At 32.6% G+C, this 17,089-nt stretch overlaps 2 protein-coding genes across 4 annotated transcripts; both read left to right on the top strand.

The window, feature by feature from the left end:
• The first annotated feature begins 2,447 nt into the window (after nt 1–2,447).
• On the top strand, nt 2,448–4,409 carry LOC130950828 (protein PHR1-LIKE 2-like). Of its 3 annotated transcripts, none has more exons than XM_057879420.1 (6): nt 2,448–2,800; nt 3,120–3,196; nt 3,278–3,332; nt 3,417–3,483; nt 3,559–3,662; nt 3,782–4,409. In XM_057879420.1, exons 1-6 carry the CDS (start codon nt 2,596–2,598, stop codon nt 4,159–4,161), a joined length of 888 nt encoding a protein of 295 aa, XP_057735403.1. In that variant the 5' UTR covers nt 2,448–2,595; the 3' UTR covers nt 4,162–4,409. The 3 variants fall into 3 exon arrangements, with proteins under 3 accessions (XP_057735403.1, XP_057735405.1, XP_057735404.1); XM_057879422.1 differs by having other exon boundaries at nt 3,559–3,628; nt 3,778–4,409; XM_057879421.1 differs by having other exon boundaries at nt 3,123–3,196.
• An 8,244-nt stretch (nt 4,410–12,653) lies between these two features.
• LOC130950057 (uncharacterized) lies at nt 12,654–16,005 on the top strand. Its single transcript, XM_057878618.1, has 4 exons — nt 12,654–12,686; nt 12,780–12,909; nt 14,015–14,698; nt 14,813–16,005. The coding sequence occupies exons 1-4, from the start codon at nt 12,654–12,656 to the stop codon at nt 16,003–16,005; spliced, it is 2,040 nt and encodes a 679-aa protein (XP_057734601.1).
• Nucleotides 16,006–17,089: the final 1,084 nt, after the last annotated feature.

A 17,089-nucleotide genomic window follows, 5' to 3' on the forward strand; every position in this document is an offset into this window, starting at 1 on the left:
AGCAAGAAACCATATTTTATAAAAGGCCATATTTTTAGAAGCATAAAAGCTTCACCCATCAAGAAACATCAGCCAACAACGACAACGAAGAATAAAAGGGAAAGAAAAACTAACATTGATGAAGAACAGGAAAAAAAAAAAACGTAGGTAGCAACAAAGCAAACGGATGATCCCAAAATATCTCAAGAGACACGAAGATTCGAAACAAAATCTTAAGATGGAAAAATCTTGAAGATCAACGGAAATGAAATCATGGAGAAGAAGATGGAAAGTTTGAGAGAAATGAAGTAAAAGTTTCAAAAGTTCAAACAAAAAAGAGGAAAGAGAAAAATAATTACGTTTATATAGTCACTGGGGCAAAGTGGTAATCTCATCCCCCATTAATGACATGCATGGTTATCAAGGTAATTGAAAAGATGCGCAAATGGTTACGAAAAGACGTAACGTTTAGATTCAAAAAATACGTCGAGTACCCGGCCTAATCCCAAGGAAGGCCATAAACCTGACGTGATGGAACAAAAACTACAAGAGATCAAGACCGACTTAGAAATGCTTGAGCCCGATCTAATGAAACTCGGTCTTAAGTAGGGACATTGTTTATATCCTGGCCCACAACTTAGCTAGACCCAAGGGATAAATCCCAATCAATACTCTACAGATAAAACTGAGCTCTACCCGAGGTCGGACGTGGCGAAATGGGCCTAGTCTTACTTGTCTAAATAAGTAACTAACTTTTGTAATTCTCTTACTCATCTAAAAAGGAGCTCTCAACAACCTCTCTAACTAAGGGAGTAACAAATCCACCATCCAAAGTGGAACTACTTCTAAGGTAGTTATTGACTCTACATTTATACTTATAAATACCCTGACATCCTCAAGTATATTTTGAACTCCAATTTACTAAAAACTTATCTAAAATCCTTGCTATCTTAAGCATCGGAGTATGAGAAAACGTCAGACCAATCCCCCACCATAACTTACAAAGAACTCAGACAACTTCACATTGCCAGAAAAAATGTTGAACCAATCTTTCATAGGAGTTTGGACCTTACATTCAGATCCAAATCCATCCATTTTAGATAACTTTCGGAATAATTATCCTTTTTATTTTTTATATAACAACAATTAAATATGAAAAACTATCCCCTTTTGAGCAAATTATGTATCATTTTGACATCTTTATTTTTATATTTGCAAATTAAAACCAAACATGTAAATATTTGTTAACATCAAACAAGAAAATTTCCACAAAGAAGCTTTCAATTTTAAGAAACAATCATTTATGGATGTGGTGATCATAAACCAATAATATACAATAAGATGGTCCAACCCAAAGAAGAGTACTTGAATATTCTTTGCCACACACTTATTTGTTATTTCACATTTTCACGTTCAACTTTCCAAAACTGGCCTATCACTGATTTTCTCTAAAACAAAAATAAAGCCCACAGGAAAAAGAAAAAAACAGTTGAAAATTGGAGGGAAAAAATAGCGCTAAAATATATTATATTTTATTTTAATAATCACTTAAAAATCTATAAGCACATTATAATAAATCCTTTTTTGGTGAAATTTTAAATATTATATAAATAAAAAAAATTAAATTTATTAATATTATAACACATAATTAAGGATTAAATTTTTCTAAAATAAAAAATTAGTAAAATAAAAACTAAGAATCTAATTATTTTAAAATAAAAATAATGAGATTCATAAGTGATAATTATAAATTTAATAATCATTAACTTTTTATTTTATTATTTTATAAAAAATAATGTATATTTTTTGTTTTTGAAATCTGTTAAAAATTTTAAAAATATCCATAAAATTGATTTTGCTTCAAAATTTTATCTCTAAAGTTTTCAATTTGCATTAAATATATTTATGACAATTGAATTTTCAAAAAGTTTAGGACCTATTCAATAATAATACATAAAAATTATGTTTGATTTGCTTGTGTTGAAGGTTGTTTTTGTGAAATTGTTGCTAAATTAATCCTAAATTTTTTAAAAATTTAGCCGTTAGGAATATATTTGATATAAATAAAACATTTCTGGAATAAACTTGAAACAAAATAAAACTTAAAAATATTTTTAAAATTTTTAATAAACTTCAACGATAAAATATATACTTTATCCTTTTATAAATTTTATAATTAAATATATATGTCTTATTTATTTTATAATTTAATTTTGATTCAGTAATCACATAAAAATTGTACACATTCAATTAAATTCATGAGTTTAATTAAACTTTTAATTAAGAAATTTAATAACGAATTACTTTTACATACACAATTATATAATTGTGTAAAATCTTTTTACAAGTTAATGTATTAAAATTTAATTTTTATAATATTATAATATTAGTGAAAGAAAGTGAGAAGAAAGGAGCAGAAAGTGACAAAATCCCAGTAAAGCGTGAGAGTGGCAGCACAAACACAATCCCCTGTTTTTACCTTTTTGCCCTCGTCATCGCCAAATGAGTCATCTCAAACTCCTTCCATTTCTGCAATAACCAAACATTGTTTTCCTTTTTGGGTGTATCTTTCTTTTTGTTTCTTTTGTGAGTAACCATACAAGAAGAAGAAGAAGCATGTTTTCAAGGTTGATACATCCCCGCGGCGGTGGCGGTGATGGCGACGGAGTGGAAGAGATGATGGTGCAGGGCGGAGGAGGAGGAGGAGGAGGTGGGGAGCCGTCTCTGGTTTTGACCTCTGATCCGAAGCCTCGGCTTCGTTGGACCACGGACCTCCATGAACGCTTCGTTGATGCTGTCACTCAACTTGGCGGTGCCACCAGTGAGTCACTCTCGTTTCTTGCTTTTTGCGGTTTTAGGAATAGGGACCGAGCTTCAAGCTTTGGAATTTTATGTAATTGCTGACAAATGAATAATCATTACTATGTCTGACAACCTAATGTAGTAATGTGTGTGAGAGAGGTAGTTATGATTCAAATGAAATGAAAACTTCCTCAATTTTTGATAGAATGGGAATTTGCTTGGGTTGAACATTTTTTGTGAGTTTTTCTTGGCAAATTCCATTTTGAGGTGAAAATGTATGTTATGCTTAGGAAAATAAAGTAGGAGGCTAAGTAATTATCAATATCTTTTACTTGCAGAAGCCACACCAAAAGCGATTTTGCGAACAATGAATGTCAAGGGTTTGACTCTATATCACTTAAAGAGTCATCTGCAGGTTTATTTTATCATTGGCATAATAATAAAATATTTGGTAACATTGGATTTTCTTTTTAAGTGATCCTTTGATGCATTGCAGAAATACAGGCTTGGTAAGCAATCAGGAAAAGATTTTGATGAGGGATGCAAAGATGGTGGGTTTATAATTACCGATTGAATTTCTTCCGTTATAATCTAAACTTAACTTACTCATTCAATAATTATGAAATGAATGTCAGCTTCGTACCCTCTGGAAAGCCCCAGTACAAATAACTCATCTCCTAAGCCGTCTTATGATGCTAATGAGTAAGTGTTTCATGTATTATGGCCTGTTAATTTCTTGATTAACAATTAAGCGGAGACTCGCAATGTTATGGCTAGGGGCCAAGAAGTAAAGGAAGCATTAAGGGCACAAATGGAAGTGCAAAGTAAACTACATTTGTTAGTGGAGGTAAATTTTATTTCAGTAATGCTAAATAAGGCAAGTTCTGGCTGATTTTGGCTACCAAACATTTCCGATTTTATTTCATGCTAAACATCTTTGTGTTGTAACTTGATGCCCTACACTTACCATTTTTAAGAATTTATGGACTGTTGCAGGCAGAGAAGCACTTGCTAATTTGCCAGGATGCTGAACAGACATATATGGTCATGCTTGAGAGAGCTTGCAAGATGTTGGCTGATCAAATTATTAGCAATCCAATGGTCGACACAGGCAGCCAAAGGTTGGAAGGATTGCATGTTTCGGAAGTGCCGGTGCCGTCGCTTATTCTGCTGCCCCAGGGAACTGAAAGCTGCCTAACATCACTTGAGAATCTCGGAGGATTGACGCTGGAAGGATCTCCAAGCGGGGCAAGGAAGAGAATTCTGAATTTAGACTCAGTGGTAGCTCCTTTGATGTGGAACGAAGCTAACATGAGAACTCAGGGTATCCATTCAAGTCAAGTGAATCCTCATCACGAAATAACTGGGTATGGTATGTAGGCAGGAAAGATTAACATAATTGTTCCTCATCACCATATTATGTGATGTGAACTGTGAAGACAGGGTATGAAGGTTTAATACCTAGACCAGATTAATTTTGGTTTTCTTATATCTTGGTGGTAGCAGATGCTCAAATTTAACTACTTACATTTTGTAAATTAAGAATACTATACATCAGACCAAGATGGTGCTGGCCATCCATGTACTTTCGTCCATTGATATTTAATTTAGTTTCTAAGTTCAAAAAGAAATATTCGGATACTATTTTTACTACAGATCTTTACCAAGCTTTGGATTGATGCGAGCAAACTGTTTTTAAACCAAAAAAGATAAGGTCTTTTAATGTTATTTTTTTCAAAATTATTATTTATATACTAAAATTAGTTACTATATATTTGTATATAAATATATGTGTAATTTAATTTATTTTTAATATATTTTTATATTTTAATATATATTTTATACTAATAATTATTTATCATAATTGATTTTTGTATATAGAGGAGATAAAAAATTCCATAAATAGTGGGGCTACGTCTTTTCAAATTCTATAGTCGAAATTAGTACCAATTACCAAATGGATAATTTATTCTCTCTTCTAATGAAAAGCCAACATTCTTACTGGCAATAGAGGTGGTGCCGTGGTCGGGTGAATCTTATTTCCAAATAATTAGAATTAGCAAATAAAATTTTAAAGAAAATTTCAACCATACTTTCCACGACTGACTATACATTACTCTATCAAAAGAGTCAAGAGCAAGAACTTGGTATAGATTAGAGAACCATAATAACATCTCGGAGGATTATCATTAAAAAAAATTCATATTAGATTGAAAAATATTTTTTAAAGTTTTATATATAGTCTCCAAAAGAGGGTTCATTTTTTTACGTATGAAAAAAATATTAGTCTTACACAACAACCATAATAACAACAACAATAATAATAATAGTATTAATATTCTTAAATTTTTCGTTGTACCTGCAGATTATAACTAAAATGCAAGACATAAATCACTGTACCCTATTTCGGTTTATGAAGGAATGGGAAAATATAATTTGCTAGAGACTGTCGCGGTTTACGTGTTACCGCGATAGTCAGCAGCAGATTCTTCATTCGCTTGTGTGAAAAAATTTTGGATTGAGAGGAGGTTGAAAAAGAATTTTGGGATACCATATTCCAATGGGACCATGACTGAAGAAAATTGTTTGTACTGTCTGAACGGTGTTGCTCACGTGATTGGAAGCATCAACGAAGAGGTTAGTTTTTTTTTAACTATAAAATTGTCGTTGTATTAAGAGATTAGTTATAATGGTTTAAATATACAAGTCTTTTATATATTTTGTCTTACCTAATATTTTTGCCTTTTTGTATATTTAAAAGATTAGATAGATAACACGCATTTTTATATTTATTTTTTTATTAGGACACTTTTATAAATAATTTATAGATTAGACTTTTATGTTTTAGAATTTTTATATTTTTTCTTCCGATCTAACATATATGCAGTTTTTATATAAATGAAAGATTAAATAGATAACACGCATTTGTACATTTGAAATCCGATTAGAATTTTTTTATAAATAATTTATGATTTAGGCTTGTATGTTTTAGAATTTTTATATTTTTTATTTTCACGTAACATCTATGTAATTATTTTTTTTCATACGATGCAACCAACTAGGTATATTTACAGCCTTAGGAAGCAACAGAATATGTCTTTGCATGAGTGGATCATACCTTATTTGGCTAGTTTGTATTACTTGGCTAGGCTAAATACTCATTAGTTATGGGTAGATGAGCCTATTGTGAGCGCATTCATTGAGAGGTGGCGTCCTAAGACGCACACCTTCCACATGCCGTTTGGAGAGTGTACCATTATGCTGCAGGACGTGGCGTATCAGTTGGGGTTGCCCATTAATAGGGTGGCTGTTAGTGGGTGCCTCACTGACTTCGAACAGTTTATTGAGGATGGCAGACCAGTGTGGGATGTGTTTCAAGAGTTATTCGGCGAGCTGCCGCTGCCGAATAAAGTCAAGCATATGACAATCCACTTCACATGGTTCCATGAGAGGTTTAGGGTGCTCCCAAGCAATGCAAATGAGGATACAGGTATATACACCCGTGCTTACATTTATGATGCTACTATCCACTCAGCTTTTTGGTGAAAAGAGTGGGAATCGGGTTCACCTTCGGTGGTTGCCGTATGTGGCAAAGGTTGACGAGATGGGCAATTATAGTTGGGATTCAGCTGCTTTGGCATGGTTGTATAGATCCATGTGTCGGGTGGCCAACAGAAATGTCACTAACTTGGCTGGTCCGCTTCAGCTTCTTCAGTCTTGGATATTCTGGTGGTTTCCTACGTTGTGGCTGCATGATTATGACACATTTACTTTTCCATTGGCATCTAGGTATCGTTTATTGCCCAGTTCAAGCACAAGTGAGCACAACATGCGATCACATGGAAACATAGGTAATGCAGAGCTTGAAAATAGCCACAGTCGCATGTATGATCCCTAAGAAAAACTCGATACGTGCCAAGCAAGAAGTTATCTGTAGGAGTTGTTTCTGCCTCTATGTACTCAAACTGATGCTTGCCAAACAAAGTGACGGTGAAGCACCTCGAATCTCTCAAGTTGCGCTCTATTGTTTTCACCTAGACCTGACATAATTGATGCACAGTACCCAATTGCACCTCTGCCATTTGTCCTTGAATAACAAATAGCACTGCAAGCCTTTCGTATGTGGACTTTACCAACAAAGTGACTGAAAGATTCCTTGTTCTCTTTAGAACAAAATTAAAACACCCAAATATGTTGTTGGTCATGTGGCCGAAGCGTCTGCTGCTATTATGATGCTGGGTCCACTTATCATATTCCATTCTTTTTGCTCAATCACACATAGCAGGATTCTTAATCCTCACAAACCAATAGTCAAATTCCGCCCGGTTTTTGCATATGTAGCATTCACAAGTAACCTCTTTGCATCCTGATCCTTGAAACTCAGAGAGAAATTTGTTGAAACATGATGAATGTAGAGTGCTTGATAAAGCACGAGGAGGGAGCCGACCACTATCAGGTTCCCCTAGAGTAGCCTTGATGCCTTGTGCTTGTCAGAGATCACAAGAATACCCTCTTGTGGAGTCATATGTTGTCGTAGGTTGGTCAAGAAAAAAGACCACGACTCTGCATTTTCTCCTTCAACAAGTGCAAATGTAATGGACAAGATATTTGTGTTTCCATCTTGCGCGATAGTTAGAAGCAAAGTATCTCTATACTTGCCATACAAGTGAGTACCATCGATGCTCATCAATGGCTTGCAATATCGAAAGGCCTCAATACAAGGAGGAAATATCCAGAAAAGACGACGCAAGTACACTGTGGATTCATCAAACTGATCACCAACTCTAACCAAAGAAGTCTTTAACACTGCAACGGTTCCAACCATGGTGGACTGCACACCAAGCATCCAACATGGCAACTCACGGTACGACTCTTTCCAATCTCCATTGATCTGTGCTATTGCCTTCTGCTTTTCTAGGCAGACCTTTCTGTAGCTAGGTCTGAAACTATAGGTTTCTTCTGTAGCTTGTTGCAACACCTTTATCATAACCGCAGCATCGTCTCTAACCAACGGAAAGATTCTCGCACAAATAACGTGATAATCAACTACCGGTGATTAGTGAAAATCAATGTAGCCAAGAAAGTGTGAGGTCCGTTATACCTTCTAACCTCCCAAGTACCCTTTTGTTGCCGAAGTGTGATGCAAATCAACCAAGTGCAACTTTTACCAAACTCATTGCATTTTCCATGATACTTAAGATGATCTGACTCTAATACCCTGTACTCAACTCCACGACGGATACTATAACTCTTTACACTCAACATAGCTTTCTCTTTATTTTGGAATGATTGCCTAATCTGAAATTCTGTAGGAGCGGTTCTATCATGCAATCCCTGACCGCCAAAGGTAGCATCTACATCCGGCTGTTACCCCAAAGCTTCTAAGTTCAAGGTTGAGAAATGTGGAGGATGTTGCTGTGTGTCAGAACTTGATGGGCTATGCTGTGTAGGTGGATTGCTCCTTGTATCCTCATCAATGTCCCCATCTATGTCGACAGGCTCTTCGTCTAAATCATCTTCTCGCATTGCCTTTTCAACTCGATTCGGTTCACTGTCACCTACAGAATCAGGAATCATGCGAGGAGAACTAGCCATCCCAACTGCAAAAGATGGAGATACAACCAATGGACAAGCCGCTGCAACCACTGGCATTGAACTTGAAGCACCCTAACGTAGTTGATTGAGGATTCGGAGCTGATGCCGAGAATTATCGAGACCATCCTTCAACTTTGCAAATAACTCGTGTGTTTTCACTTCTGGAAAATTTCTCCGACAATGAAACAGAACCTGCAGATCTTTGTCGAACACTATCACATACTTCACACCACTCGAGACAACTACAATAGGGATCTTATAAAATAACTTCTTCACCCACTTGCTCTCACACACCACAAGCTTCTGCAATATACTAGTTTTTAGATCTGACAAGGTATCGGACGAACAGATAAAGATACTCAGGGGTTCCCTATTTTCTTGTGTTTTCAAACTCTCTACCCTAATGATGAGCACTTACTAAAAGCCATGGAAAATTGTCCAAGTGAAGCTTATATGTCATAGTTACTCTGATAGGGCATCTCTTGTCGAATGCAGTCTAGAATTTACATATCTAATTTGTTGGTTTCTTACACTAGTTTCAATACATTTTCCCCCTAGATTATCACAGGATCACATTGTAAGTATTGCATTATTTTTTGCTGAAATAATAGTTTCTTTGTGCTGATTTTGTTGTCAGCTTAGTTGTCTATTGGAGTTAACATGGTGCAATATTAAATCAATGCCTGTAATTTTGTGTTGATTATCTCTGATAAAGGCAACTTTGCCAAGGATATCAATTGTGTATTGATTTCATCCTTTCCATGTTTGTCTAAACTAAAATTTTGCTAAACATAATACTTTCTTAGTTGCACTGATTTTGTAGTCAGTACACTTATATATTGATTTTGTATCGGTTTCCTCCTTTCCCTGTTGCCTAAACTAGAAATTAGCTGAAAATAATTTTCTATGTTGTGCTTATTTGATAATTATTTTTGCTTTTTGCTGTTCGTGATGCAGGCAACCTGGAGTTCTTGTCCTTGTGAACGATTGTGATTGGGAGCTATTTGATCAGTTGAATACATCACTAGAAGAAAAAGATGTGGTAGTTTTTATATCAACTTTGCATGGTGGCTAGTCACCACAATGGAAGATCATGATCATCATCATCATCATCTAGATCATGAAATAATTGTTATTAAGATACATACATGGTCATAGAACTTATTAGTGAACCATTTACATGACAAGTAAAATTTTGGCATTCTAATGAGGGAATCCATTTACTGTGCTTACTATTAGGTCTTATGATAAATATCCAAGACAACAACGTATCATAATAATTCAAATGAAACACACATACAACAAGTAAACCAACTAATTAATTCAACTATGCATCCACTCATTGTATATTTTATGTGCTAAGTTGTCTCGCTAAGCAGTCCATTCGTTGTTGCCCTTTACACTATCAATCATCTCATCGTCATCATCTTCATTACCACCATGCTCCTCTCCAATAAGCACTTGGTCATCCTCAAGTAATATGTCCTCCTCATGATCGGAGTCCATATTAAGCCTAATAAAGTTTTATAGTAGACAACAATCAATTATTATTCTATTTTGTGTCTTAATTTTGTAGAAACATGAACTCTTCAAAAATGCTCATCTCTTCTTAAGTAAACAAAAATAACGCTCAATATTGTTCTTAGCTGAAGAGTTCTTCTTGTTAAAATATTCTCAAAATTAAACTTTCTAGGCGCATTTCTTCCATGGGCCCATTCTTGTACATGGTATCGAGTATGCCTATATGGTGCTAGAAACTCCTTGCAATTAGTATAACCAGCATCCACTAAATAATAATTTCCTGCAAATTAAAAGGGATATGTTATAAGGATTAAGAAACTTTTATCAACTAAAATTTTGAATTGTTTTTGTTACCTAAAAATTAACCGTTACATAACAATTGGTATCTTGAGGTTATTACGACGTGAAATAGCATCTCTAAGGACTCTTGAATCCGATGCGGATCCTTCCCATCCACTAAGTACGTACACAAAATTCATATCTCGATTGCATACGCCTAGGACGTTAGTTGATATTTTACCCTTTCTTGTTTGGTATCTTGATTTATCTTCTTCAGGAACAGTCACATCTATAAATGTTCCATCTAATGCTCCTAGACAATCCTAAACCAAAGAAATTTAAATGTCAAGACTAACTCTACAAAATTATACTAAGACAAAACCACTATGGCAGTTATTCAGTAGACTTACCTTAAACCATTTTCATCGGGGATCTATGCAGTCATTTGGAACAGGAACAACATTTGCAAACAATAAGCTTTGGACACATATAACCGATTACAACAGCTTATTGAAATACCTACTTGTTGTTTCTCCTTACCTATAAAATCTAACTTGAAGTGTGCAATTCTTTTTATGATGAGCTAATATTATTAAAAATATAATCACTTGCTCATGTATACTTACACGACATTCATCGCAAAGTCACCTTGAACTTTAAGTAACTGACATAATCTTCCTAATGCATCTACACTCATCCTTAATTTCCAAATACAATTTCTATCGCCTCCTCCTATTATGCGGTTTAACACATTCTGTCTTAAGAGATTAGTATTAATTTCTCTATTCCTAATCAACAAATGTCCTCTTCTCTTGTTTCTCAAATAGAAAAATACAAACATCAAAACAAATATCGTAACGGCCTCAATCTCATGCTGAATCCTAAAATAAAAAAAAATCATTTAAATTTCTTGGAGCAGTCCAATGGTTCTATTCTTCGCTAATTAACAGGTAAAAAATATAAATCATAAATTATTATAAATTTACACAAATACTAAAAGTAATCACCAACAATAAGAATAACAGCAATATAACCCACTAATTATTTTATTTTTGAATTCAAATAAAAAGAAGAATTCAGTATAATTTTTTTCATTCATTCTTCCATTAAGAGAAACATACATACAATTTTGTCCATTCATTCATTCACAATATCATTGAAAAAATCACTAATTTTGTCATACGAAATACAATCATTCTTGTCCATATTTAATTTTCAGATTTTCAATTCACAAAAAAACATAAACAAAAAAAACAAAAAAAAGAAGCAAGAACAAGATAGGCAGAGTTATACCTGGATATGTCACTGAGAAAGTGAAGAACATGCGATTTTCAACAACTATTACGAAAAAAATGGATAATTGGTTGTAGTTAAATTAATTGAAAAAATATGAAGAAAAGAAGAAAAGAAGAAGAAAAAGAATCTGAAGAGAACAAATAAGAATAAGAAGAGGAAATAAAAAGAAACAAAAGAAGAAGAGAGTGCATCAGAAAAAAGAAGATGAAGAATTACCTGGGCATGTAGAGAAAGACGAAAAAAAATAAGAGAAAAAAGAAGAAGAGAGTAGGAAGAAGAAGAGAGAACCTGCTACAAAAAGACGAAAAGAGAAGAAGAAGAAGAGAAAGAGGAAGAGGAAGAGAGAACCTGCTAGAGAAAGACGAGAAGAGAATCAATAGAAGAAGAAGATATGCGACAGAGAACAGGGAGAAGAGAATACTTTGGAAGATCAGAGATCGACGATTGAGAATATGTCAAATTAGAATTTTTTTTTAAAGTTTAAAAGACGGTAATGGTGGAATAATAAACATATCTATGGGTAAAAAAGAAAAATAATTTCATTAAAAATTTTGTGTCCACTTTGTCAAATTTTGTGTCCATCATTGTCCTTCATAAAAAAGTTGACACAAAAATACAAAAAACTGTTCTGGAGATAATGTGTTCAGTGTCTATGTATCTCTACCTCCAAACACTTTTTAAACATTCGTTATCCATGTCTCTGTGTCCTATCTTCAAAAAACAAACGCAACCAAACAACCATGTACTAATAATAATAATAATAATAATAATAATAATAATAATAATAATAATAATAATAATAATAATAATAACAACAACACTAATTATAATTATTAATAATAAGAATAGTAATAATATTATTAACAATAACATTATATTACTAATAAAAAATAAAAAATTTACATATTGAAGATCATCCAAATGTTCAACAACATACTTCGTAACTAATATAAAATCACGAAGCATTTTTATTAAATTAAATTTAAAAATAAAAAATTTGTGCTGATGATGAACAAGAACAAGTTTAAGTTCTTCATCCTCTCTCACCCACAAAGAAGAATGCAAAACGCAGATGATGGAGCAATGAGTATATAAAGAAGAAAAAGAAAAAAGCAATTAATATATGTGACACGTGTTGCACATGCATCGGCTTGAAGAGTGGTGCACCTGCAAAACGCAGGATGCGCTTTAGTCTCGTCACCTGCAAACCGCAGGTTTTGTTTTGCGTGGTTCAGGTCAAAGGTGGGACATCTTTTGCCGTTGCGTTTTGTAGAAGATTTTTTTTTTTCGTTATTAACAAAATGCAGGTTGCATTTTGTAAGCCTGAAAATATACAGTTAGGGATGGATACAGGGGGGAGTGGAAGCCTGAGCCCTCCAGCTTTAAAAAAAAAACTAATAGTAAAATTTAAGAAGCACAATCCAATAAAATATAATGGTATTTCAATAAACACTACATTATCTTTCTTCCCTTATTCCTTTTGACGCTTAGTATTCTTTTGAAGCTATAGCCAATTAACCATGCCCTCCACTTTCAAGTGTCACAACGGTACAACCGTACAAGGTACAATATGCTAAACACTTTTTTATTATACATGTATAAAATTGTTATATTCTATACCTGGCATGGATAGTACATTATAAATGGAATTAGTCTTTGAAGTTTGATCCAAAGACGGTAGAAGCTCTAAATAATTCTAATTATTTAGTAATAAACTAATAACTGATCTCCTTTGCAAGATAGCATCCTCATTTGTGTGTAACATCTATCATGACCAATTGACCACCATTTAACTATTGATACGGATTTCATTGATGCCATACCGCCTGTACGCCTAGTAGTTTTTGAGCAAATGCACTGTGAACAAATGCCACTTTGAGTTCTATTTCATTGATGTTGTACGCCTAGTAGTTTTTTTTATTTTTTTTAGTAAAATTGATAGTGACTTAGTGAAAAATATTTTTAATTTGTTATTGATGTTTAATTAATAAAAAATATTTAGACTTTGTTTATTCATGTGAGTATATAATTTTTTGAATTTTTTTTCCAATTAAAAAGAAACTAGAACATTTTATGATGAGAAAGCAAAGTAAAATTGATGCAATTTTTAAGAGAAAAGCTACTGATAATGTTAGAGTTCAAAGAAGTCAATCCTCTAATCTTATTTTACAAGAAGTTCAAGTAAGTGAACTCTCTAATCTTACTCAAAATACACATCAACATGAAGCCAAAATTCCAAGATTAGAAAGAGATGTTGATATCTTTTTACTAGGAAAGTGACTTCCAATTTGGCAGTATAATGTCAATAAACGTGATAAGATTTGTAGAGCATACATAATAGTTAGATCATACCAACCAACAAATATTAGCTATCCAGCTTCTGGTAATAACAATCACTGTCGATATTTTCAATCTTCTTGGTTTAAGAAATTTTCAAGTTGGTTAGAATATTCACCAGAAAAAGATGCTGCTTATTGTTTGCCTTGCTATTTGTTTAGTAAATATTATAGTGCTCACAATGATGAAAAAAATGTATTTTCAGAGTTAGGATTTAGTAATTGGAAGAAAGTAAATAATGGAGTGAATTGTACATTTGTATGTCACGAGGGTTCTATTTCTAATTCTCCCCATAATTTATGTGTGAAATCTTGTGATGATTTATTGGCTCAATCTAAGCATATAGACAAAGTTCTTGATAAGCATAGTGATGAAACTATTGCAAATAACCGCTTAAGGTTGAAGATATCTATTGATGCTATTCGATGGCTTTCATTTCAAGCATGTGCATTTAGAGGCGATGAAAGTCCTGGATCTTTGAATAGGAAAAATTTTATTGAGTTAATTAAACTTTTAGCTTCATGTAATCAGAATGTTAATAATATTGTCCTTGAAAACACTCCTGGAAATGCTCAATATATATCTCCCGGTGTTCAAAAAGATATATTGCATATCTTTGCTAGAAAAGTGCGTGCAACAATTCGAGAAGAAATTGGTGATTCTAAATTTTGTATAATTATTGATAAAGCAAGAGATGAGTCAAAGCGAGAACAAATGTCTGTGGTTTTGAGATTTGTAAACAAGCACGGTTGTGTTCAAGAAAGATTTTTTGATCTTATACATGTTTCTGATACGTGTTCTTTGACATTGAAAACAGAAATTTCATCAGTTCTTTCTCGTCATAATCTTGATGTTCAAAATCTTAGGGGACAAGGGTATGATGGAGCTAGTAATATGCGTGGTGAATGAATTAGATTACAAGCTCTATTTTTGAAAGATTTCCCTTTTGCTTATTACATTCATTGTCTTGCTCATCGATTACAATTAGCACTTATTTCTGCAGCCAAAAAAGTTTGTTATGTTCATCAATTCTTTTTCAAACTTATACTAATTGTGAATGTTGTGACTATTTCTCCTAAACGTCATCATCAGTTAAGGATTGATCAAGCAAATAATGTTGCAAACTTAATTGCCGATGATCAAATTGTGATAGGTAGTGGACTTAATCAAATTGGTACTTTGCAAAGAGCTGGAGATACTAGATGTAGGTCTCATTTGAATTCTGTACATAGCTTGCTATGTATGTTTGATGCTACTTGTGAAGTTTTTGAAAAAAGCACTGAAGAAGGTAATTTCTCCACTAGTGGTGATGCTAGTGCTGCTTCTGATGCTATCACATCCTTTGAATTTGTCTTTGTTTTGCATTTGATGAGAAATATTTTGGAAGTCAGTCATGATCTTTGTCAAACTTTGCAACGAAAAAATCAAGACATATTTAATGCTTTAACTCTGGTTTCTACTACCAAGACTTTAATCCAACGAATGAGAGAATCAAGTTGGGAGGCTTTCATAAAAGAAGTTATATTGTTTTGTGAGAAACATGAAGTTGAAGTTCCTGATATGAATGCATTGCATATTCCTAGAAGAGGCCGAACTCGCAAAATTGTTGACCAAATTTCAGTGGAGCATCATTACCATGTTAATTTATTTCTGGCTGTAATTGATACACAGTTGCAAGAGCTTAAGGGAAGATTCAATGATAATATGGTAGAATTGCTTACTTTAAGTTCAACTTTAGATCCCAGAGATAATTATAAATTCTTCAATGTCAACAAAGTATGTGAATTAGTAGAACGGTTTTATCCAGGTGATTTCAATGACCAAGAGAAATTTCACATTAGAATGCAAGCTCAACATTATGAACTTGATGTTCCTAATCATGTTGAGTTAACTAACTTGTGCACAATTTCGGAGTTATGTCAAGGATTAACAAAGACAGGAAAGTCTTTAACATATCCTTTGATTGATCGTTTGATTCGCTCGGTATTAACTCTCCTTGTTTCAACTGCTACAACTGAGAGATCTTTTTCAGCTATGAATATTGTGAAGAATAAACTCAGAAACAAAATGGAAGATGAATTTCTTGCTAATTTTCTTTTGATTTACATTGAGAAGAAGATTGCTAAAATATTTGACATCGATTCTATTATCGATAAATTTTATGATATGAAGAATCAATGTGTACCACTTCGTTAGTAAAAGGTACACATATTTTTTTATACTTTAAATATATATTCTCTATCGGTATATTTTTGTAATGCATCTTACATTATAATTTATTTGCATATTTCTTTAATATTATATATGTTATTAACCCCCCACGATAACATTTCTGGATCCGTCCCTGTATACAGGTTTATATTTTTACATAACACACTGTGATACAATATATGTAAATAATACCATTTTTTCTTCTGTTCTTAAATTATTTTCTACCAAAAGAGAGACAATTGCCTAAGTATAGCAACTATACTTTTTAAAGTTTAAACTTTTAAAGAATAAATTTCAAATAATTGTCTCATTTTCGAATGGCCATATAATACATGATTCATTAAATTTGCGTGTTCCAATCTTTAAAACTAAACTTATGAAATATATATGGCTTTTCATTGAATTAAGTCGTTATAGTTGTTTGAATGAACATTTAAAACAAAAGTTTTGAAAAGTAAATGGTGAAGTATTCTTTTAATTTCAAACTTTTGAGTAAAATCTTAATTTTATTCTTAATATTTAAAATATTTTATTTTTATTCCAGACGTTTTATTTTATTTATGTTTTTCACAAACGTATTTATATTAGGCCAAATTTTTTTTAAAAGAGATCTTGATAGCTGAGTATCCAAGATGCACACACAATAATCGAAAATGTAGTATAATATTTAAAAATATTATTTATATAGTAAAATCAGCTATCAAAAATTACTCACCATATATTATGTATAAATATATGTATAATTTAACTCATTTTAGTGTGTATTTATTATTTTGTATTTCAATGTGTACTTTATGCTCATGCCTGATTTTGGTGGATAATTTTGGTATATACTTTGTCACTATATATTTGTGTATAAATATGTGTTGTTTAATTTATTTTTATTATGTATTTAATATTGGTGACTGAATTTTTATGTACATCTAATACAATTGAATATTTAATTATGTAACTTGATTCAAAATTATATATATTGACAAATAAAATATTTATTTTATTTATTTATAAAAAATCCATCAAAGGATACAGTAATATTTCACTGTATAGAAGGATTATAGTAAATAATCAT

This window comes from Arachis stenosperma, chromosome 9, assembly GCF_014773155.1.
Source record: "Arachis stenosperma cultivar V10309 chromosome 9, arast.V10309.gnm1.PFL2, whole genome shotgun sequence".
Classification (NCBI taxonomy): Eukaryota; Viridiplantae; Streptophyta; class Magnoliopsida; order Fabales; family Fabaceae; genus Arachis; species Arachis stenosperma.

Coding starts and splice junctions, on each gene's coding strand:
- LOC130950828 (XM_057879420.1), top strand. CDS start 2,596: ATGTTTTCAAGGTTGATACATCCCCGCGGCGGTGGCGGTGATGGCGAC. Junction 2,801..3,119: donor TCAACTTGGCGGTGCCACCA/GTGAGTCACTCT, acceptor TTTTACTTGCAG/AAGCCACACCAAAAGCGATT. Junction 3,333..3,416: donor TGATGAGGGATGCAAAGATG/GTGGGTTTATAA, acceptor AATGAATGTCAG/CTTCGTACCCTCTGGAAAGC.
- LOC130950057 (XM_057878618.1), top strand. CDS start 12,654: ATGCGCTTTAGTCTCGTCACCTGCAAACCGCAG. Junction 12,910..14,014: donor CAATCCAATAAAATATAATG/GTATTTCAATAA, acceptor ATGTATTTTCAG/AGTTAGGATTTAGTAATTGG. Junction 14,699..14,812: donor ACAAGGGTATGATGGAGCTA/GTAATATGCGTG, acceptor TTATTTCTGCAG/CCAAAAAAGTTTGTTATGTT.